Consider the following 23,667-nt stretch of genomic DNA (forward strand, 5'->3'; position numbering starts at 1 on the left):
GCTCGCCGAATGGGAGTCGGAGGTGGTCTTCTGCGGAGATGGCCACTAACAGGAAGTCGGAGCTGGTCTTCTGCGGAGATGGCGACGAAGCCCAAGACGGAGCTTGTCTTCGGCGGTGGATGGCGACGAAGCCCTAGCCGGAGCTCGTCTTCGGCGGTGGATGGCGACTCGCAGAAAGTCGGAGATGGCGACGAAGCCCAAGTCGGAGCTCGACTTCGGCGGTGGATGGCGACGAAGAGGAAGGGGACAAAGCTGGCGCGAATGGGAGAGGAAAACCCTAGAGAAATTAGGGTGGACAGATGCAACACACGGTGAGTGAATTCCCTGAAAATTAGAACTACACCCCCCCCCCCCCCCACCCCCCCCCCCCGCCTAGGAAAACCATTTGGAACAAGAGGCAGCGAAAGCTTGATACATGGCTTCGAGATCGAAGAGCGATAACCCCCACACAGGCGATGGACCCAGTCCTGGGTTCGATCCGAGCCTCTCAACCCCCTTTTTATAATTTTTCGTTTTCGTTTTGAAATCAACCCGTTCTTTTCTGTTTTCGGTTCCTGATTTCTGTTTTCCCTAATTTCAGGCAGATCTTCGTCTCAGGATTAGCAAAAGATACAACCCACGGTTAGCATCGCCACTCTCTCCCTGTATATAGTAAATTAAATGCACCTATCTGCGTATTTTGGTTTGCGTGATTGAGGAAGCTGATTTGTTTGTTTAAGTATGGTTTTGTGTTTTTTCTTTTCTTTTCTTTTCTTTTCTTTTCCTTTTTGCTTCCTTTTTGGCCCGTTTCATACTTTATCGCATGTTACAATCATAGTAAGTAAAATACAAATTTCCCCGGGTTCCACATAGGATCCTGACAATTGTTTTATTTGTGATGATGTTGTTTTGGGGTGATATTGGTTGGTCCAGTGAATTTGTGATTTTGTAAATGCCCCCTACAGTGAGATGATGTGTTTATGACTTATTTTTCTTTTAATTTCGGTGCTTTCCCGGTTGGGTTTTCTCTTGTTTGAATATACTATTGAGTCTTTGTACATTTTCCGGAGGGCGATAATTTTGACCAAGCACACAGGCCCAGCATGTGCTGATCCTCCAGCGCATCCTCCACCTGCCGACAAGGGTGAAATTGTCCTGTCGGCACATGCTCGGCCTGTCACCCCTGTCGGCTCATGCTCAGCCTGTGTGATTCGTCAAAAATATAACCGTCCTATTTTTAACTCGTTGTCTGGAATGTTGTTTATTGGCTGACATGGAATTCTGTTGCTGAAAACAGCTACTTTCAACAAGCACTTTGGAAGTTATGGGGAGATCACGGGCTCTGTGATAGTGAAGGATCGCTATTCAGGGCAGCCAAGGGGTTTTGGATTTGTCACCTATGCTGACCCGTCAGTTGTTGACAAGGTTATTGAAGATAATCACATCATCAATGGAAAACAGGCAAAGGTTCTTTTGAAATTCTGTCATCTACACCTATCTGAACAGTGGTTGATGTGTGTGATATTTATCCTGTCCGTATTCATGGTTCCTTTCACTATAATGCTAAAATATACTCCTACTGAATTTATTTGTTTATCTTTGACCTGCCATTTGAAAATGCGTTAGGTTAAGATCAAAAGAATCATTCCTAAAAGATCTGGGCAATCAAAGGATTTCAAAACGAAGAAAATATTTGTTGGGGGTGTGCCATCATCAGTCACTGAAGGTTTGCATATAAGTACCTATTTTTTCTTTTCTTATTTTTTAAATTTGTTGATTTGGTTCTGTATTAGTACTTTTTTTTAACCTGTTTTGGGTATATGATGAATTGACCAGATGAGTTCAAGAATTTCTTCTCCAAGTATGGAGAAGTTGTTGAACACCAGATTATTCGTGATCATGAGACCAACCGTTCCCGAGTTTTTGGATTTATAGTGTTTGACAGTGAGGAAGTTGTTGATGAAATTTTATCCAATGGAAATATGATTGACATGGCTGGTACCCAGGTGACCTTAGTTCCATGGTTTTCAAGGAATCAAGATGTGGGTGTATTTATGTTCGTGCAGGTTAATGTAAGACTGTACTCTCTTTCTCTCTCAATCTTATACATGCTAAGGGTTTTTAAACTGCATTTTTCTTTAAATGCTATACTACTGAAGTTAATTTCTGATGTTAGGTAAAGATTTTTACAGTTAAGAGTTCCCTCTTTGGGAGCACTCTCATGGTTTGCATGCAGCAGAAATTAGGTTAACTAAATTCGTTTTGTTGTAGGTGAAGATCAAGAAAGCAGAACCAAAGAAAGCCTTAAACCCACCACCTGCTCCTGCATATGGTAGCAACTCTAGGGCTCGTTCTTTTGATGGTGGCTTTGGTGGATATGGCAGCTCATATGGTTATGATGATGGCTTCGTTCCTGGCCCTTATAGGACTCCTGGAGGTCTTGGTGGTAGGTTTGGTGCATATGGTGGGTATGGTAGTGGTGGAAGCGAATTTGGCGGTTATGGAGGTTTTGGCAGCAGTAGCTTAGGAGGTTACCGAGGTGGATCTTCCCTTGGCTATTCTAGTGGCTTTGGCCCCTATGGTGGTGGGTTCAGTGGGGGCTATGGTGGCAGTGGTTTAGGTGGGTATGGCCGAGGTGAAGGTTACAGTAGTAATGGAGGTTCAAGCTATGAATGGTTACGACTCCAGTTCTGGTTCTAGTTATGCAGGAGCAGGTGGGCTGTATGGAAGGGGAGGCTATAGTGGTAGTAGCCGCTACCATCCTTATGCAAGGTAGAAAGACAACCCTTCCCAAGAAGTTCTGGTTAAGCTTTGTAAATAGAAGTTCTCACAGGATTTCGCAGTTTCCTCTCAGTCTACTGCATTTCTCTCTCGTAGGGTGCCTTTTGCGCAGTTACTAGAGCTACTATTGCAACCATGTTTGTCTTAGATGAACCTTAATAGAACTTTCATATTAGTATTTGGTGTCTGCTTCTGGTGTTCTAGATCATCTTATCATTAGTTTGTTTCTAGACTATAGCATCTTGTTTTGGAGCTTCTTGCTACATTTGCCTCTAGTTTTATTTAGATTAGATGTGTGATTATTATGTTTAGATTTTGTGCTTGCTTTAGCCTTTTGGTTTTGGACTTGTAACCATGGCCATTATTAAGTCTGGTCTAAGATATAGGAGATATTCCTCTTATATCTCAATTACTATACTTATTTTAAATTTTAAATTAGTAATTAAAACTCATTAGAGAATCCATCATCAAGAAAGAGCAAAAGTTTGATTTATCTGAACTAATTTGACTAAACTTGTGGGTTCGGTTCGATTATTTTTTTACGATTCAATTTGGTTTGTTTTTTTAAAAATTTAATTTTTAATTTTCGATTTGAGTTTTTGATAGAAGAATCAATCTATTTGAAGTGATTAAATTTTAAAATGATATTATTTTTGTATATAAAATGATGTTATGTTATTTGATTTTGTATTTTTTTATTGGTTATTTTAGTTTTTTTTTATATTTTTTTGATTTAATAAATTTGATTCGATTTATGCCATTTGAATTTAATTTTTTTATAATTTTTTAAATTAATTAATCAGTTCAATTTTATTTTATTTCTCAATTTAATTTAATTAATTTTAATCAATTTAATAATTAAACTAGCCTTTTTACACCCGTGTCCATTGTCAATATGAGGACGAATGTGCAGCCGTCACCATAATTGCACTGTCACTGGTGGCCACGTGACAGTGGTTATTGCTTTCGATGTGTGATAGCCACAAATTCATTAAAAATATAAAAATAACTATATTAGGTAAAATTGTAATTTTTTTTAATTGGGATTCTAAATAAAGCACAAATACAATAATTTTAATATTTAATTTTTAAAAAAAATTGCAAAAATAATAAATATTATTCATAAAAATTTTAATTCTAATAAATAACTAAATATCAAAATGAGTCTTATCTACTAAAATTTTAATTCTAATAGATTTAAAAATATTATAATAAACATTATTGTAAGAATTTTGATTTTATAAATAACATTTTAATAAATATATAAACTTTCATTTAAAAAAAATGTCTCATATACTAATTTTAGTAATACCTTCAATTATTCAATGTCTGACTTAAACATAGAATTTAGGTTTAATTATTCTCTTTCTTGCATATTTCAAATAACTTGATAACGATATTTTCAATTAATAAATTTATTATTGTATTCGAACAAAAATAAATAAAATAAAAAATATATGATTTACGACAATAAATAGTTAATCTTATTATCATATTTAGTACGTATTGTGTCATAGATAAAAACCCATTAAAAAGTCAAATAAGCCCAAAAACCTAAAATGTTTTTTTGGGCTAAAAGGCATAAATTTTTCATATGCAAGGGTCCCACACAAAGCGGGCAAACACGATAAGTTCGACATTTAAAAATTCTTTTAAATATTCTAAAAAGAGGATAGATAATTATTCATAGCGAATTTTAAATTCTAAAATGATTAAGAAATATTTGGATAAACATTTTCCCTAAGAAATTCTATCCCTAAAAAAGATAAGATAAATATCATCTATCAAGATAAGCGTTATCTATAATTCTGTTACATTTTAAATCATTCTATATTTCTCTATAAATAGACAGTTATGCATTCCTGAAAAAAGGGAAGGTCTTTGATACTATTTCAATATCGTTTCTTTCATCATATTCAAGATCTAACTGAAGCGTCAGAGTGTTTGTGCGGGGACCTCTCCGCACCCTCTAATTATTTTCTTATTTTTGCAAGATCAGACGGCTTGAAGACGACGTTTCTATTCTACAAATTTATTGTTGTATCCATGTCACAATAATACGTAAAATTTTTAATGAAATTAAATAAAAAAATAATTATATGACAAAAATGCCCTCGTACTAAAAAACAATAAAATCTTATTTCTGATTTGTTGGGTATTAATAAAATATTATTTCTTAATCATATCTAATCCCAAAACTGAACTTAATCTTAGCATATCACCGTACAATACATTCACTTAAGTTTTTGGGCTAAAAGTACATATAATTTTATCTTTTTAAGTAAATTTCATTTAATTTTATATAATTAATTAAATTATATTTATTAACTAGACAGTGGCAATAATGGTGATGGAAGGGCAGTTAAAGATGTGGCATCCGTAACTTTTTATAAAAATTAAGGGTAAAGTAGTAATTAAAACATTTTATAAAGAAATATAAGCCACATAGGGAATAGGCATTCTTCAAGGAATTGGAAATTCCATTTGGTGTTACAGTAAGATGTGTTTTTACCTTATTCTCATTTCCATTTCCATTTCCATTTCCATTCCATTGGCCCTATTTTACTTTAAATTGCACAAAAACGAAAGTAAAAAATAAGTACGATATAAAATAAAAAATACAAAAATAATATTTTAAAAAAATAAAAAAATGAAAAGCAGGGAAATATTTAAATAAAAAAATAGAAGAACTTTTTTGTAAATATATTGTTTAATATAAAAAATAGTAATTTAATTTAAAAATAAATATAAATTCCATAATTCATCCAAACAAATTCTAAAAAAAATAAAAAATTTTGAGTTAGAGAAAAAGAAAATTCCGTTCATAACCTCGTTAGTAGATGGAAACGGGTTTTTGAAATTCTTTTAATATTATTAAATAGTCTCAAAATATTTTTAAAATTGTAAAAATAGTCTGAAAACGCTCTTTTAGGGTGTTGTTTCGAAAATATTAAAGTGACGCCGTCTAAATATTTTTGTACATCATAGATTTCAGCAAACCAAATGTTACTTAATAATGTAATGGAATACATGTATTTTTGGTGGAATACATGTCCCAACATGTAATTGGAATGTGATATTCCATGTTAACTTGGGATGATCGTCTTTGAGCGACTTTCACCGCTTGTACCCTCAATTTCAGTAAAGAAGATAAATCGCAGGTGTGAGCTTTTGCCTCACTGTATAGGGCTAGAATTATACTCACAACCTAGCGGTATGAACCGAACATATCATTTGCCCGACCACTCAGCCTATGCCTCGGAGGCGTGATATTTCATGTTAACTTGATGGCTTGGTATCACATTTACATTAAAGTGTACCATTGTTGTATACAAAATTTAGGAGTAATTATAGAATCAGGTATGAAGTTTGCCACAATATACACTTTTCATTAATTTTTTTTTGTAAACCTTATAATTTTACGTCAAACAATTTTTAATCTAAATGAAACAGACCCATGGTCTAAACTTTCATAGAAAAAAATTTGCAAAAATAGTCAATACACCTTTTAAAGATAGAAAAAAATATTTGTTAAATTACAAGTCTAAAAATATTCATTTGATGGGTTTTAGATATTTAAAATTGTTATTTGTAATTGAGTTTTTGATATTTAAAATTCTTAAATGATTTTTTTTTTCTATTTTGCAACCCTATGAATACTTTTATTAATTTTTTGCGAAATTTATTAACTATTTTTTTGAAATTTTTCTTAATGAAAATTTAGACCTTAGATAGGTTTGGTTAGGTTAAAAGAAAGTCATTGTATTTCAATTTGTTTTATTGCAACCATTAAATTTTTAATTTTATTACGGTTTAGTCTCTCTTTAAAAATTTTGTTAGAGTCTATCAACAAATTATCACATTGTAGGTATATAAAATAAAAAAAATAAAAACACGTAAGTAGTTGTTGATCTTGGTCATTATTTCATATCTTGAAGATTCTATTGCAAAATTTTATTACAAATTTCACACTTATATGAATTTTGCAATAAAATTTTGGTAGGCAAAGAAAATAACTTCTTTGATTTTGGCTAGAATATTCTAAGAAATTAGTAGCTATATTTGCTACAACTAGACGAAAGGAAAGGAAAAGGAAAAGAAAAAGAAAAAGAAAAAGGGAAAGGGAAAGAAATTCAATCATTCCTTCACATGGTTGGTACAAAGGAATGGAATGACCCATTCTCTATGGGAAGATCTCGATCACTAGGTGTAATAAGTATTGGAGTTTTGCTCGATGCTTTATCTAAGTATATTACTAGCGACGAAGGCATAAAGGATGAGCGATTGTTGTTGCTCATCCATCAATTTTTTCCCTTCTTTTGTTATCGAAGATAGGGATCAATTTCTACTTTGATGGTTTGCATGGGCTCTTCCTTTTGCTAGTCTCTTATCTTTCAGGGGTGATCACCTTCCTTTAGCCACAAAATTGCCAAAGAAACCCTAATTAATTAGTATGTGGATTTCTTTTTGAAGTTGTTGACAATCTTCTATATCATGTCCATGGTCATGGTGGAAGCATCAATACTTATTTTAACTCCTTTTTGAGAGTCAGTGCCTTGATGGGATAGGGCTCATGACGTAATTTTTATCCTTAATGGCCATTAGTTCTTTTGCTCGGCTATTATTCAAAGAGGTCAAGCATATCGGACTTTTTAGGTATTGATCAAGCCTAATTGATCCTAAGAACTTACCCTATGGTCGTTTTTTTGCAACTTAGTGGTTTGGTTGGACTTTTTCTCTTCTTTTTTTTCAAGCTATTTAGTGCTCTTCGCTTTCAATACTTCCTTAGCGTTGGTGTACTTGTGTGCCAATCTGTATTTATGTGAAGGTCCTCGAGGGTGTCTTGGCCAAGGATTGTGCAAAGGACCCTACCTTGAAGCCATTTTAGAAGACCACCATGGCAATCCTTTAGTTAAAGTCTTCGATGTTGAGTGCCCTTTCGTTGAACCAAGCCATAATGTACGATAAGGGATAGGACATGTTATCAACGTTTATGTAATTGATGGTCAAAATGGTTATTTCAAGGTTGTTAGGTGAATGAATGTGCTCTAACATTAAGAGATAGCGAGGATTAAATTATCATAACGTGGTATAGGTGTAGGTAACCTATATTAGAATATTATATTTATTATTATTAAATTGGAAGCATTTGTATGTATTCTTATATTATATTAAATTGTTGTAAAGGAAAAGACAAATGTTATATATTGTATATTAGGATATATTAATTGTTATAAAAAATATTATATTTTATATTAGATTATGTGGGCATATTATATACTATATTATCAAGGAAATGGAAACTAGGAGAAATTAGTGGAAACGGAAAAAGGGGCTGTCGGGATTCAAGGTGCACTTGAATATATATATTATATAATTTAAAAAGATATTATATATTAAGCCATTATTATATTGTATAGGTGGGCGGTAGGGGATGGTTTGATTTGATCGATTTTTGATATTTTTAATACGTCAAACTACATATGCAATTTTTTATAAAATCAAATTGTATGGTCTAATTTGGTGAGCTAAAATTGCAAATGCGGTGTTGTATGGTGTAGTGTGGTTTCCACAATGAGCCAGAACACGAGCGCCATTGATTTCCAGTAAAATCCCAATTTCTCGGCGTAGATGGCCAAGCTTCAAGTGGGTCGAAACACTCTCAACAGTGCACGATGCAATGCAGACGTAGAACAACAAAATCTTGAACCAGCTCCAAGCTTGCAACGAAGACCTGTTAATGAGCCCATACATGTTCAAGTTTGGCTTCTTAAACATTGGCTTTTTAATTTTTTTATTATTAAAATATTACTTGAGCGGTTCGATTTAAAATCGAATCACGAAATTCTCAAAACGCAAACCACGTTATTTGTGATTTTCTCAAATCGTGCCAAACCGCTCACCTAAAAAATTGCATGATGTGATATGGTGCAGTTCAACCGATCTTCGCGCTAAGCCAATTTCTTTGAACGCCCCTGATGGACACTAATAGCATTTCCGTGCGTCTTCTTCCTTCCAATTTGGGGGGAATGAGCTGTTTTTATACCATATGAGATGATATATATATATTGTTAAGAAGTCATAATATATAAGATAATAGATATTACTAAAAAGTAATAATAATATAAGATATATGTATATATATTATTAAAAGAAAGAAGAAAAATCTGGAAACTGGTGGCAGGGTTGGAAATTGAGGGCAAGGGGCAGGGAGCTGATGCAGCTGCATCATTGTACCACAGCTGGAGGTTGACTAATGGGGTATAATGCGCGCGCGCGCGCGCGCGCGCGCGCACACACACACACATATATATATATAGATTAGTGTATATATTAATATGGGTAAAAATATAACAAAAATCTAGAAAAAAAAAAAAACAAGAGATGAAGCAAGTCGGCAGAGAGCTTTCCAGGGCTGCCTCCATAGCTCCCAAGCTCTCTTCAATCACCTTAGTCGCTTCACTCCATGAAGAATCAAAACAAAAATTATTTAAGATAATTTTTTTTTCTTTTCCTTTTGAGAGGCAAGTTCTCTTTCTCTTCTTTCTTTCATGTACAAGCTCTTTAATCTTCTTGTCAATTCTCTGATCTCTCTTCTTCCTTTTTATTTGGCAGATTCAAATCGTTAATTCAGTTTAATTGAGGCCTTGTTTATGGAAACCCCTATGTTTGTTGAAGGGGATGCTTAGCTATGCTATTAAATTTATGGTACATCCTTATTGATTCTATAAATCTTGATGAAATTCTTTGGAGCTCAAATAGGGTTTGTTTCATCTTATAATTTTTTGAAAATGATGCTTTCTTTACTAGGGCTAAGAACATACAAGATTCTAATGTTACTTGCATGGATGTTATTCCTGTGTATGCTGTTTTAGATTGTAGGTTGCGAAGACTGTCGACCACTTTACCCAAACTATCGATCATTTTGCGACGTCTTTATTCTGGCAGTGGCCCAACTATGCCAACCTGTTAATCGTTAGATGTATGGGAGCTGGCTGTCGATCGTTGTGGCAAAGATGCTGATCGTTCAGGGAAGAAGGCATTGGCGGTCCCCCATTGGGGCTTGAGCTGTCGACTATTCCTGCTAGACAAAGCCCCTAAAATTATGATGTTGTCCATGTGTCCTTCCCTGATCTCATAATGTAGTTAATTGTTCTTAGGGGACAAACATATATTCATGGACATGATATGAGATTAATATGTGTCCATTTGATTGAGGAAGTATTCTATGGGTTCGGTTCCATATATAGGAATTAATAGTTATTGAGAGGACAAACACGTTCTTGAGAGTGGCAAGGAGATTGGTATATGTACATAAGTGAGCTTATGCTTTGGAGATGATTTCTTAGACTATGGTTATATAAGTGTATGCATAGATGTGTTTTAAAGTGTTAATAAACAAAACCATGTTGAGCATTGGCCTAGGGAAATTTATAAGTGCGTGACCACGTATGCGGATATGCGTAATTGTGGTTAAAATGTTCAAGTGTTGCATGATAACTGATGTGCACTGCAGACTATGTCTGCAGGGTATCCCCATAATGCTCGCTTGAGGAAAGTTAGTGCGTGTAAGCCTTGGCTTATGATGCTCACTTGGTGAAAAACCAGTGCGTGAGTGAACAATGGTCCACAAGTTAATGATATGGTATTGTTACCTAAAGTTGGGGGGACGAGCACTTCGAGCTACAGTTATGAGCTTGGTAAGTGGGACTTAGTCCACAGGTTAGATATTTAATTGAAATTATGTATGTTGAGGCCTAGGGTGCCGGTGTGTTATGTATGAGCCCCAAGGATTGTATGTGGGTAAATGAACACGTGCATAAATTACCTAGTGTTATGAGTCATGGTAGGGGCATGATGTGGTATAACATTGTATGGGTACATGATGGGGAATAACATGTCATGGATGAGTCAAATAAAAATAATTAAATCTCCTTTTGTTATATGTTATTATGATGCACCATATTAGGGGTACTTAATGTAAGTGGATAGTTCTCTTATCAATTCATCGTCTATTGATCCCGTTTATTGTATATTATACTTGCTAAGCCTTGTGTGGCTCATACTTGTTTTGCATCATTTCAGGTAAAAGGAAAGCTTAGATGAGGGCGAGCCAATGTAGCTTGATCTTAGAGGGGTAGTTATGTGTACAAAACAGTCCCAACCAAAAGATCCGTGGGAGTATTTTTGAGGGCAGAAGTAAGTATTTTAATTTTGTAATTAAATTTTAACGGCCATTTGTATTAGATGTATGGGCAGTTAAGCCCTAATATGAATGTTTAATGAATGGTGATGTAAATATTTATATTGGTCTTTGCTGCTTAATGAAAAGATGTGATTGGTTTCATTTGAGTTTTTATATGAAAAAAAATGAGAGGAAAATTTCAGACTCTGACATAGTTTTTTAATGACTCCCCCTAGTTCTACTTAATGGTGACCAAAGCCATCAAAGATTTTAGGTGATGCTTCAAAGGTGTGAAGTGATCCTAGAAACATGTCTTCGATTGCTCAAAATTGGAGATTGAGAGGTGTGGAAAGTGTAAGTACCACCATCCAAGTGTGTCTTTCCAATGTCATCAAGAAGGATCAACACCACATCGCATCAATGACTGCTTGAAAGATCATGTGGGAAGAAAAGAGCTTCACATGGTTGGTAGGGTCAGTTGTTACACCATAAAGCTTTGATGGTCAAAAAAGCAAAACCTATTTGGGAGCCTTCACCCATGGTAGGTCAATTTATGGGTTGGCCTGGTCCTAAAGATTGAGGCTCTCTAGTCTTATTCTTCAGCTAGACAATCATTTTTCCAAGAGTTCGAGTTACCTCTCTTATGGAGGTCTTACCTTCTCGCGAAGGGAATGAGCTAGAGATTTCTCTTTTTGAGTGGTGTTGCTCTTGCTAGAAGTGATGTGAGTTTGGGTTCCCCTATTGTTATTTCTCATCTTGTTAGCACCACTCATCTTAACAATGCTACCTATTTTGGTAGATATACCTCACTAACAGCTTGGTTAATTGTTGCACTTAATCTTTTAGCAAAGTAAGGTTATCAGGTGGAGGGAGAGGTTCTTTAACAATGGTGCTCTGGGTTGTTTCCACCTATCTAGTTACAGGATGGTTAGGTCATATATAGCAATTAAGTAACTAAGGCCAAGAGCCTTTGTAGTGCTAAAATGTATAGGTTTTGCAATCTTGACCCTGTAATGGGTGCCAAATGATGATAATATTATATATTTTGATGCTCAAGTTAGTATAATAAATGAGCAATAAAAGTGTATTGAATACTGTGAGTCTCTTGGTTTACTTGAGAATGTTCTTTGCCTTTATATATGTAAAGGGAACTGAGATGCCTAGAGTTATCTTTTGAATTTCTAGGATCGATTATCTTGACCTTGAAGTGAATCCATTGGACAAGATAGATATATGTTAGGCTTGGATTCTGAGGGATGTAGGGAGTCAAGATATTCGAAGTTTATCTTTAACATTCTTGCACTTTATTATGTTAAGTTAATAGAAAGTTTATCGAACTAGATATAGATAATGCTAGTCTTAGATTTTTTGAAGATGAGGTGAGCAAGATATAGATAACACCGATCTCGAATTTTTTGAAGATAAGGTGAGTCGAGATATTTAGAGTTATCTCCAGTACTCCTATGCTTAGTTATCTAGGGTTGGAAGAGAGTTCCTCAAACTAGATAAATAGGAATGCTAGGCTCAGATTCTCCCAGATAAGGATCTAGGAGTTAGATTCTGGTACTTATCCTCTAAACTTGAGTTAGATGAAGGGACACATGGTTAGATGAGATTGGTCAATCTTCAAAGATAGTTTAGTGATTTTCCTTTTTTAGGGTATTTTCCTACAATAAAATATAAACATAAAGTGTTTGTCTATAGTCGTAAAGGTGTTTATCATAGGTCTAAGTTGGGCCTAAAATAAGACTCAAAAACTTGATCATAACAAACATGAAAGTCGAGTTAGGGTAGAGTAAAAAGATATTGTTCCTTCGTGTTCTTATCCTTTTCCTTTTTAGATGTGGAGCATAATCACCTTCAAATCAAAATGGAGTAGCTTAACTTTCTTAACTTTTCAATTGACTTTCTTGTGAAACCTCCTCTACCAAAAAAAGAGTCAAGAAAAAGTCATCCAAGAGTTCAAGAGGTCCTAAAGGTTCTTTGAACATTGATGCAGAGGCTTGTGTAGCCTCTTCAATTAGCAAAAAGACTCATGAGGAAATTTCAACTAGGGTTAACCATAAGGTCCTAAACTATACAAATTCAACTCAATTATACCCCTGAACTTTTTGTTGTTTCAATTACACCATTGAATTCATTGTTATCAACAAATTTGTTGAGATGTGTAATTGACTCGAAATTATATAATTCAGCAATGTAATTGAAACAACAAAAGGGGTGTGCAAACTAAATTGTCCAAAATTCAATAACAAAAAATCGAATTGTTGTACAAAATCGAACTGAACCGATTGAACAAACCAAAAAAGTTAACTAACCAAAAAATAAAAAAAATCGAACAAAATTCATAAAAACTAAACCGATCGAATAAACCGAACAAACCCAAAAATAACTGAATGGACCTAACTAATGTTTAACCTTACAGTTGTTGCTGATTGGTGATTATGATGATCGGTTTTGATAATCGGATTCTCCCAACCGTAGTGGTTCATATATCCAAAAATGAGTTTAATCCAACGGTTATTTTTTTGTAGATCTAAAATTAGTTTTATTGTCAAAAAACTCAAAACTCGTTTATGGAAAAATGTTATTAGCCACCATCTACGACACATTTCAATGATCGAAATCAATCATCAGATTTGCCTTGGCTTAGTGGCCCACATGCCCAAAAATCAAAAGGATCTAATGGTTGAATTTCAGTAGATCTAGGTTTTAATATAGAATACCCCATCTCGAAAAACTTACCTAATGGGCCCAAGCCAATGTGCTGTGAATATTTGAAGGAAACAAAGGTGGTTTGAGGCGATTGTGGTTGCCAAGGTGGCGTCGATGGGTGAGCACAGTGGTGTAAATCGAAGGGAAAAAGAGATGCTGGTAGTGACACTAATGGCAGATGGGAACAAAGCTGTAACGTCTCGAATTCTTGTAAATCCTGAAATTTTGAAAAATAAATAATAGTTGGTTGAGGTTATTGAATATTTGAAAATTTTGGAGAAAATATTTATTTAGGGTTTTTTGAGGAAATGAAAAATTAAGGTAATTAATTATTTTACTTGAGAGTAATTATGGAAATAATGGAAATTGGAGCAAAATTCACCTTAAATATAAAATGGGTGCAATATGAAGCAAGGAAGTGGCTAGACTGAGTGGCTAATTGTGCGCATGTGCATGTGAAGGGGTAGGGGATCAAGTTTTGGCAGGCGCAAAGGGAGAGCTGGGAATTTTTATTCCCAGCCAGGCGCCAAACGACGTCGTTTCAAGGCCCCATGAGGCGCCTAGCGCACATGCCATGCGCGCTGCTTCCTGGCCGCGCTAGGTGGCAGCCCTAGGCTGCCTTCTGCTTTGTCTTCCATTTTTGTCTGCCATAGTCCAAATTCTCTTCACATTTTGACGCAATTACTCTTGGAACTTGAGGAGAATATAAATGATATTGTTCTAAGAGTGAACTACCCAATTATGCTCTGAAATGAGGGAATGCTCAGTGAGGGAGAGTATAAATGTGGGAGTCTGGGAGTGCAATTGAAGGCAGAAGAAGTAAACATGAATTTGAGGAGAAATAGAAACAGTAAGGTATGTTCAATTTCAAAGCTATTTTATAATTATTCAATTAATGAATTGATTAGTAAGGTGGCGTATTAGCTTAATTAAGTTAAAGTTTTCTAATTAGTTAATTTAATTAATAGTTAGTTAGCTAAATTAATTAGTAAGGGTTAATGTCTAAATTAGTTAATTAATAACTTAGTGGATTCGGTAGTTAAATGAATTTAATTATGGGTTGACCTTGCTTTGAAAATATTTTTGTTAAGGGATTTGAGTGCATTAATGGTACAAATTACCAGGAGGCATGTATCTCGAGGTAAGGGTTTAATATACTCTGTGTGTAAATTTCTTTTATCATGGCTTGCATAAGATGTTGAGGGAGTGCCTAGGCATGAGGCTGTGAATTTCTGACCGTGGGAGTCTCGAGATAGGGTCTTGGAGGAAACCAATAGGGGCCACCTAGAGCCTAAGATAGGTGCGGTGGACGGGCTTGCATGCATATAGCACTTTATATTTATCTATGATGTCATGCTTAATAATTTACTGCATTGCATATTATCTTTACTGAGTCCTAGGACTCACCCCTTAGATTCCCACTAACCACACAAATAGTTCGGGGTCCGGTAAGGGGAAGGCGGTGTATACCGACCAGCTGAATGATGAGAATGGCAACCCATGATGGGAATGCGGCCCAATAACTCGTGTCTATCATGTAATTATTTTGTGGTTGTGTGAACGTTGTTTGTATTTCCCAGTTGGACTTGTTACTTTTAATGAGTACTTTGTGTGAGTAAGTTGTAATATACCCTAATTGCAATTTATTAATCTGCTCATAAGGCACAGATCAAATTTGAAACTTGAGTGCCCTTCCGCTGCAAATGAGTCTTAGACCTCGAGTCCTCGATGTCCGGAGGCGGTGAAGCCTAGACCCCACCCAGGGCGTCCAAGTTATCTTTATCCTCCTATTGTTAGGGTATAGCCGGCTTCTGGAGTGGGACCTACTGATGTAACCCTGGGTTACGGTGACACCCGATAGTGGGGACGGGGCGTTACACAAAGCTGGCCGACTTCAACGTTAGAGGTAGAGAATAAAGATAGGCATTGGCATTTGCATTAGAGGGAGCAATGGGATTGTTAGAGGCTAAGGTAGAACAAAAGGACTAAGAAAATAGCCGAAGGCTAAGGTAGAACAGTGGGACAGAACAGGCAAACATCGGTTTGGTCCTTCTACGGCTTTGCTATTCTGTTTGTTTTCTTTTATAGTGCACCCAAAACGATGTCATTTTTTTTTAATTTCGATCGATTCGGTTAGTTTGATTATTTCAAACAAAAAATTGAATCAAAAATTGAAAACCGAACTACTCAAAAAAATAATTGAACCAAACCATTGCAAGAAAATAATTGAACCAAACCAACAAGTTCAGTCAATTTGGTTTGGTTAGCTCGGTTTAACTAAACCAAACTAACTGAACTCTCTCTATAGACATTAGATTAACCTGATTATTGATGTGTTGGAAAGATAAGACACAAGGCTACAACTTAGCCCGGATCAAAGTAGAACTAGGTAAAAAATTTAGTTGAAAATGGCTAAATAGCAATAGGTTAGCAGAGTTGGTTTCCTAATTAGGCGGGTGTGAGGCTCTTCATTGGGTATAAATGCATATTTTATGGCAACAATATGGGGGGAAACTCATAACATAAGAAAAATAAGAAAGAGAGCAGAGTTGGTTGTGTTGATTGCTTTGCTATGTTTATTTTATTTTATCCTTAATGCTTGTAATTGCTTAGCTACTAATTGCATATTATGAGATTCTTTATCATGCTAGACAAATAAGTAAAGAATAGATTCATTGGACAAAGTGACACATGTTTCACTTTAGGGTAGACATACACCTAAAGGCTTGCGCAATCCATGTTTATGCTTAATAAGAGGTCCTTAAATATAATCATACTATGAATGCCTAATCTTAATTTGTTCTTTAATATTAATTCACATAGATATATAGGGAGTTAATTTAGATGAATAAACTCTTTAGATCTAGACATAGCTAGGCTATTGAATACATTAGTGCATTTGATTGACATGGCTTGTGATTTAATTAACCAATAATGAATTGATTTAACAAGTAGAGTTGCTATGTGAAATTAATTACCTTAGAATCTTTCGATCATTGAGTTAACCTCTTAGTTAATTTGATTTTTAGTCGGTATTTCAAATAAAGCTAATCTCATATAATTTTGACATTTAGTTAGTTTAGTAACCAATCTCCGTAGAACGATCATTTACTTATTACTTGTTGATTGTGTATACTTGTTTGTGTTTGTTTGCATTTTTGGCAAGGCACATCATTATCATTTGAAAATAACTCAAACTTAAATTTAGTCTCATCAAGGGATAGATTTATAAATTGTAATATCCCAACATCATTCATGGTTTGATAAACATCTCCAGTTGTGTATATAAATGTTTGGCACGCTTGTTTGAAGTGTCAAACGGGTATTAAACACTTAAATTGCACGAAAATGAAAACAAAAACAAGAAAAAGATACGACACGAAACGAAATGAAATTAACGATATTTAAAAAAATAAAAATTGAAAATACAGGGAAAATGGGCAAATAAAAAAAATATAAGAGCTTTTTTTGTAAATATAATTTTTAATATAAAAAATAATTATTCAATATAAAAATAAACATAAATTCTATAATACATTCAAACAAATATAAATATAAGTTCTATTATCCATGAATCATAATTTACTAATTACAAACAAGTAGTAAATTTAAAAAAAAAAATCACTCTCTAACCTTTTGTGAAGAGAAACGCATTTTTAATATTATGAAACTCTTAATTTTTTTTAATTATAAAAATTATCTAAAAATAATTTTTTAATATTTTAATATAAAAAATATTTTAGAAATGTCAAGATGACACGCTCAAAACGTTTTCATGTAGAAAAATACTAGAGAGCCCGACGGGTTTACCGAAAGGGGGCAAAAAGATTATTTTGCCCCCACGTCCTACTCTCCCTCCTCCCTTTTCCATGGATTTCTCTTTTGCTCTGCGCATCTCCTGTGCCTGTCGTGGTCGCCGCTCGCCTCTCCGCTGTGCCTCGGTCTCGTCTCTGTTGCCTCGCCTCCCCGACAGTAGCTGCAGGCAGGGAAAACACACAGAGTAAGGGGGCAGTAGCCCGCTTTATAAATTTGCAAAGTAGGCGGAATAAAATCGTTTTTTTTTCCCTCTTTGTGAGTCACTCGATAGGCCCGTTGAGCTCCGTAGAACGACTCTCTCATGTATCATTATTGAACATGCATGTTGGTAATCTTTTTAATTTTTTTAATAAAATTGCATATCTGGCATGTATGAACTCGCGCCGATCACCGTATCAGTGTTCAACACAAAATAGTGAATAGTGGAATTATCGCTAAAATTAAACTGCATGATTGCCCAAACTCTTCCAGAAAACGAAGTCGGGCGCATTGTGCCCAATTGTATTTTGCCACGTCAGATTGTGGGTCCCCGTACAACATTTAACAGCATTTGGCTGTGGAGTGTGGCCGTCGCTGGCTGGCTGGCTGCTCGGGAAGTGGTTATCCTTTGAATTGGAAAGGTGAGGGCATCTTTGTAATTACAACTGCAGTTTCACGCTTCTTGATCCAAAAGTTGAAATCGCTCACCCCCGACACTCCACACCTGGCCCGATAGGACGTGAGGAAAAATTAATCATGGTGATCTAGCCAGATACAGTGACTAAACCCAGACTCACCGCACACAAGGAGCCCCCGCATTTTGGAGAGAGATACCCTCACACTGCTGCTTGCGAGACTCGATCCTCAGTCTTAGTCCAAAATTCACCACGGAAGACACTTTGTGCTCCTCTTCTTGACTAACTGGGCTGCCTATGCAGTTTCACGCTTCTTAATAATTCACAAGATTGTTTTTTACAGTGATTAGGTAATAATAATAATATAATAAATTTCATAAAATCAGTAAAATTGTTTATATTTATATATCAACAAATTTGTTAAAACAATGAACGTCAGTCTTATTTATCTAATTTAAACATTTTTTTTTTCAAACCAAACATTAAATTGCTTTTTCGGAAGCTTATGAGCTTTTTATTCATAAGTAATTCTCTCAATTATAATAAATTTATAATACTTTCAAATAAATCATAAAGTATAAATAATACTAAATAAATATTTATTCTATTATTAAATAAATATCAAATTTCATATTTTTAAATTACCCTTTATAATAAAAACAAAACTCTAAACATCAAACAACGCCCCTTAACAGGTGGCGTCCTCTCATTTTAGAGCTTATATTTTTGAACCATGTTAATTATATATAAAAGGCTACTGAAATATGGTAAAATAACAAAAATGTCCTCGCACCAATTTCAAAATTACTTCCCTTTTCCTTAGTCGTCTCCTTTTTCCATCGTTGCCTATAGTGACCGCTTGTCGCTGACTTCCTTTCACCTCTTTTACCTAGTTGCCTCGTCTTTCGTGCATCGATTGCCACTGTTTCATCCATCTCCGTGACGAGAAAGATGCAATGAATGTCAGTGCGCAAAATGTGAGGCAATGTCCGATGATAAGTCAAAGACGGCAAGAGGCAGTCGGTGGAGATGATCATGGGAATAGGAGAGAGACAGACCAAGGAAAAGGGAAGTAAATTTACAATTAGGTGAACGATATTTTAATTATTTGCGTATGTGTAACTTAGGATATAACTTGAAATATATCAATAACATTTTTGTATATTTTTTTCACTTACACGAACAAAGTAAGAAACACCCTTCTAGTATTATATATTTAGTAATTAATTGATATTTAATAATTAAAGCAGAATAAATCATCACAATCACAAAAAAAAAAAAAAACACAAAGGTTAAATATGAAATTAAACAATTTAATAATTCAAGAGAATTTATATTGTTTTAATGTTGTGGGGTAGGATGAAAAAGTGTGTTGAGCTGAGATCACATGTAGAACATGTAGGATGAGCCCACAAATTCCAAGAGTCTTTCATCAATCGCTTTGGTGTCAGTCAAAGTCTCCTGAATCTGACACCCCAATTCGATCCTTCCATCAATCCCATGAAATTCATACAATTTTCCTGAAATTCATCCATTTTTTTCTTCATCCAATCCTCTGCAACTGAAGAAGATTCATCTCACTTGGCCTCTTCCCAATTTGGGTCTCATTTGAATTCTGCTTTTCCATCCCCACTTCCCACTTCTCCTCCATTGGCCTAATTTTCTCGGGAAAATTCAACAAAAACCTGTACTTTCCCTGAAAATGGAGCTCGTACCATATTCAGACACAGACAAGACCAAATCAAGCTCCTCCTCGTCTTCTCTGCCGTGGCAAGACATGTTCCGATCAGCCTCCAACCGCAAGCCAGACGCCTCGCCCCAGAACCACGCACCTCCAGCGGCGCCCAACGAATCGCCGCCGCCGAGGCCGCCAACTGACGATGCCTCCCAGGTGCGCTTCGCCCTTTACATCGCCATGGCCCACGCCGGCCTGGCCTTCGCCATATTCGTACTCTACGGCGTCTGCAAAATCTTGGAAGATTTCATACGCCCCATTCTCTGGGCCGTGCTCTGTTCAATCCCTCTCCGAGGGATTCAACAAACCCTCTTAGGCTTTTGGTCGGAACCCCTCAATATGGGGCTCACCGAAACCGTCCTGGCTGTTCCGGTGGCCGTGTTCACGGTTTTCGTGAGCACCATTGTCGATATCCGCGACTTGATCTCGCGGGTTCTGAGAAGGAAGAAACCAAGGGTTTTGAGAAGGAATCGAACTGCCTTTTCAAAATTGGTTCGATGGCTTGTTTCGTTCTGGATTTTTGTATTTGCTTATGAACAAATTGGCGCAACTGGGTCGATTTCAATTCTCGTTTTGGGGTTTCTGTTTGGTTCTACCACTGCTGAATCCACCATGTCTGCGGTTTCGTCGTTTAGGAGCCGTAGTTTTCAGAGGAGTGCTTTAAGTGCGTTTTTCACCAGAGGGATTTTGAAGAGGTTGAAGACAATTGTGGCCATCGGGTTGATGGCTGGGATGATTGTTGGGTCCTTGTCTGGATTGGTTTTCTTTTCCTATAAGATAGGGGTCGAGGGGAAGGACGCGGTGATGGCGCTCAAATTGCACGTGGCAGAGAGCAATTATGCCGAGAAGATTGGTGTCAAGAAGTGGATGGATGAGAATGATGTGCCGGGGATGGTGGATACTTACACCACCAAGTTTTACGAGACTGTTTCTGATCAGATTGATAGTTTTGCAATGCAGTATAACTTGACGGAGCTTGTAGCCGGCATCAAGCAGTTTGCCATCACTCCGTCTTCGAACTTGACTGGGCGTTCCACGACTTTGATGTCTCCATCCCCATATACGGAGAAAATTTTGAGTTTGAGGAAAAGGGTTAGAGATCGCGAGTGGGGACAAATTTATACAGAGTTGGATGCATTGTTCAGGGAATTACTGATCACAAGGGAGGATTTGGTTGAGAAGGCCAAAGGGTTTGCTGTTCAAGGAATGGATGTGATGCAAAGTGTGTTTTCTAGTAGTAAATCTGTTCTAGGTCGCAGCACTAAGCTCGTATTTTTGGTTACCGACTCCATCGTCTCTGGAGCAGCAGGGCTTTTCAATTTTGTGTCCAAATTAATGGTTTTCTTCTGGGTTTTGTATTATCTTATTACATCCGAATCTGGTGGGGTTACAGAACAAGTTATGTCTTTGATTCCAATTCCAAAATCTGCAAGAACTCGGTGTGTTGAAGTTCTTGATAAAGCAATTTCTGGTGTTCTATTGGCAACCGCTGAGATTGCTTTCTTTCAGGGATGCCTCACTTGGCTTTTGTTTAGACTATGCTCAGTACACTTTTTGTACATGTCAACCATACTTGCATTCATCAGCCCTTTGTTGCCGATCTTTCCATCTTGGCTTTCAACTATTCCTGCAGCTTTGCAGTTGATTCTGGAAGGCCGATATGCATTGGCAGTTAGCTTATCCGTTATTCATCTTGTGCTTATGGATTATGGTACATCAGAGATTCTAGAGGACATCCCTGGTAATAGTGCATACCTTACCGGGCTTAGCATCATCGGTGGAATGACATTGTTTTCATCTGTAGTGGAGGTAATCTCATGGCAATTACTTCCTTACTGTTGTCCGTCATGATGGTTTTCTAGAATTTGCGCTTCCTTTTCTACCTATTCTAGTTCTTCTTTCTAAATCCATGGATTCTCTAGTGTATGTTTTGCTTATTTGTAGTTGATACTCAGCATCCTCAAGAGTGAAATCCAACCTTTACGACTGTAGTGGTTTCGCATTTTTGACAAATTAGGTTTAGAAATTTGTACTCGAAACATTTTGGTTGGTACTTCATAGACTCTGGAATTTACCCTTCTGATAAAATGGTGTTAAATACTTGATGGAAGAAAACAAAGAACAATGGTTGGTTAAATCTTCTTTTCTCAACCTCTTTACATAAATGCTGAGCACAAACTGTTTTCAGTTAAACGATAATCTTAGTCTTGTCTTTGTTCTTAAATGCCCTCTTTCTCTCCAGGTTTGTTAGTAAGACAATTTTAAACCATTTTAGGACAATCCATATTTGGATGTTTTATTAGAATGTCAAGTTTCATTGACTTGTTCTGGCTGCTTGGCTAATTGGACAGGGAGCCATAATGGGACCGCTGATAACTACTGTTGTAATTGCCCTAAAGGATTTGTATACTGAATTTGTTCTGGATGAACCAGAGGAAAGTGACAAGTAGAAGACTCTGCATGTTTTCAGTGTTTGTTTCCTGAGAAAATTCTCACAACTGCTTGAAGAAGCTGCGTACCACATAGGTAGAGTTGCTTAGCAAAAGCTGCAGAATTGATGTTTGAATGTTCATTTTGGGTTAATTATGCCATTCTATGGGAAGTGCCTCACTTGCCACAACACAGTGCCACAACAAATCAATTCTTTTCTTCACTGCTCTTAATGATGTGAGTATGTTGTAAGGGTAGAGATGGTATATACTTTTATTTTATGCCTTGCTTGTTGGCTGGTATATCTATGTCAGGAGGATAACTTAATTGGATATATTTATTGATGTAGATGCTTATTTTGTTCCATAAATAGAACATTTGGAAGGTTTCAATTGGATTCTGTTTTCTTCCCCTTCTCTCTCTTATGTGAAATCTTCATTCGCCTTAGTATTGGTAATAACAATCTATGTTGCACGGAAACAAAAATGGGAAACGTTTCTGATAGGAAACAGAAACGTGGAAACGGACATTCTTAAAAAAAAAAAAGCATAAATAGGATCCGAAACGGAGAAACGACTCTTATGAGGTGTTTCCGTGCAACATAGATAACAATAAAGTTGCTTATTTGTGACTCAAAGCTTATATAAGTTGCAGAAAATTCTCTTTACAACATACGTGTGGTTAGAGTACAAAAATGACCCTTTTTAGACCTTTGCCAAGTAGGGAATTTTATGCACTGGGGATGCCCTTTTTAATTTGCTAAGTCCTAGGGATGCCCTTTTTAATTTTTTAGAAAATATCTTTATAAAGATAAATAATTAAAAATTATGTTTAAAACGATTTTTTTTTTTAAATTAGAGAAGATGAATTCATAATTAACTAAAAATAAATGGATTTTTTAACCTCTTTCCTTAAAAAAAAAAAAAACGTTTTTAGCCTTTCAAATAAATTAATTATACACTATAGTCATTCCATACAAACTAATTACACTTTATAGTCACTTTTTTTCAAAAAAGATACATAAACTAGTATTGCGGGAGGGTTAAAACATTTAAATAAAATGGTAAATTTGTAAAATTAGTTGGCGTGGTCAAAATTAGTAAAGTGGGTCAAAATTGGTAAAATGGCTATTATAGAGTGCAATTAATTTATTTGAGGGAGTAAAAATATTTTTTTTATTCAAGAATGGGTTAAAAACGAATTTGCTATTTGAGATATGGTTAGTTTTTGTAATTTTCATTTTTTCCAAAATTATACTAGATTTTAGAGAATATCTTGAAGATGTTCTTTGAGGAAAACATGTTTATCTAATTTGAACTTCACTTCATATCTTGTCAATAATAATTTTTTTCCTTTTGTTTCTCTTTTGCCTAGTGTTTTATTCACGCTCGCTCACTCACTTACCACACCTT

General features: G+C 35.7%; 1 protein-coding gene and 1 pseudogene across 1 annotated transcript; both read left to right on the top strand.

The window, feature by feature from the left end:
- The first annotated feature begins 415 nt into the window (after positions 1–415).
- LOC127791421 (heterogeneous nuclear ribonucleoprotein 1-like) lies at positions 416–3,212 on the top strand (annotated as a pseudogene).
- A 16,272-nt stretch (positions 3,213–19,484) lies between these two features.
- On the top strand, positions 19,485–22,652 carry LOC127792693 (uncharacterized). Its single transcript, XM_052323316.1, has 2 exons — positions 19,485–21,634; positions 22,177–22,652. Exons 1-2 carry the CDS (start codon positions 19,793–19,795, stop codon positions 22,273–22,275), a joined length of 1,941 nt encoding a protein of 646 aa, XP_052179276.1. The 5' UTR covers positions 19,485–19,792; the 3' UTR covers positions 22,276–22,652.
- Positions 22,653–23,667: the final 1,015 nt, after the last annotated feature.

Source organism: Diospyros lotus, chromosome 15 (assembly GCF_014633365.1).
Source record: "Diospyros lotus cultivar Yz01 chromosome 15, ASM1463336v1, whole genome shotgun sequence".
NCBI classification, from domain to species: domain Eukaryota; kingdom Viridiplantae; phylum Streptophyta; class Magnoliopsida; order Ericales; family Ebenaceae; genus Diospyros; species Diospyros lotus.

Excerpts from the sequence above, each read along its gene's own strand:
- LOC127792693 (XM_052323316.1), top strand. The coding sequence starts at position 19,793 with ATGGAGCTCGTACCATATTCAGACACAGACAAGACCAAATCAAGCTCC. Across the intron at positions 21,635-22,176 it reads TGTTTTCATCTGTAGTGGAG|GGAGCCATAATGGGACCGCT; the intron begins GTAATCTCATGG and ends CTAATTGGACAG.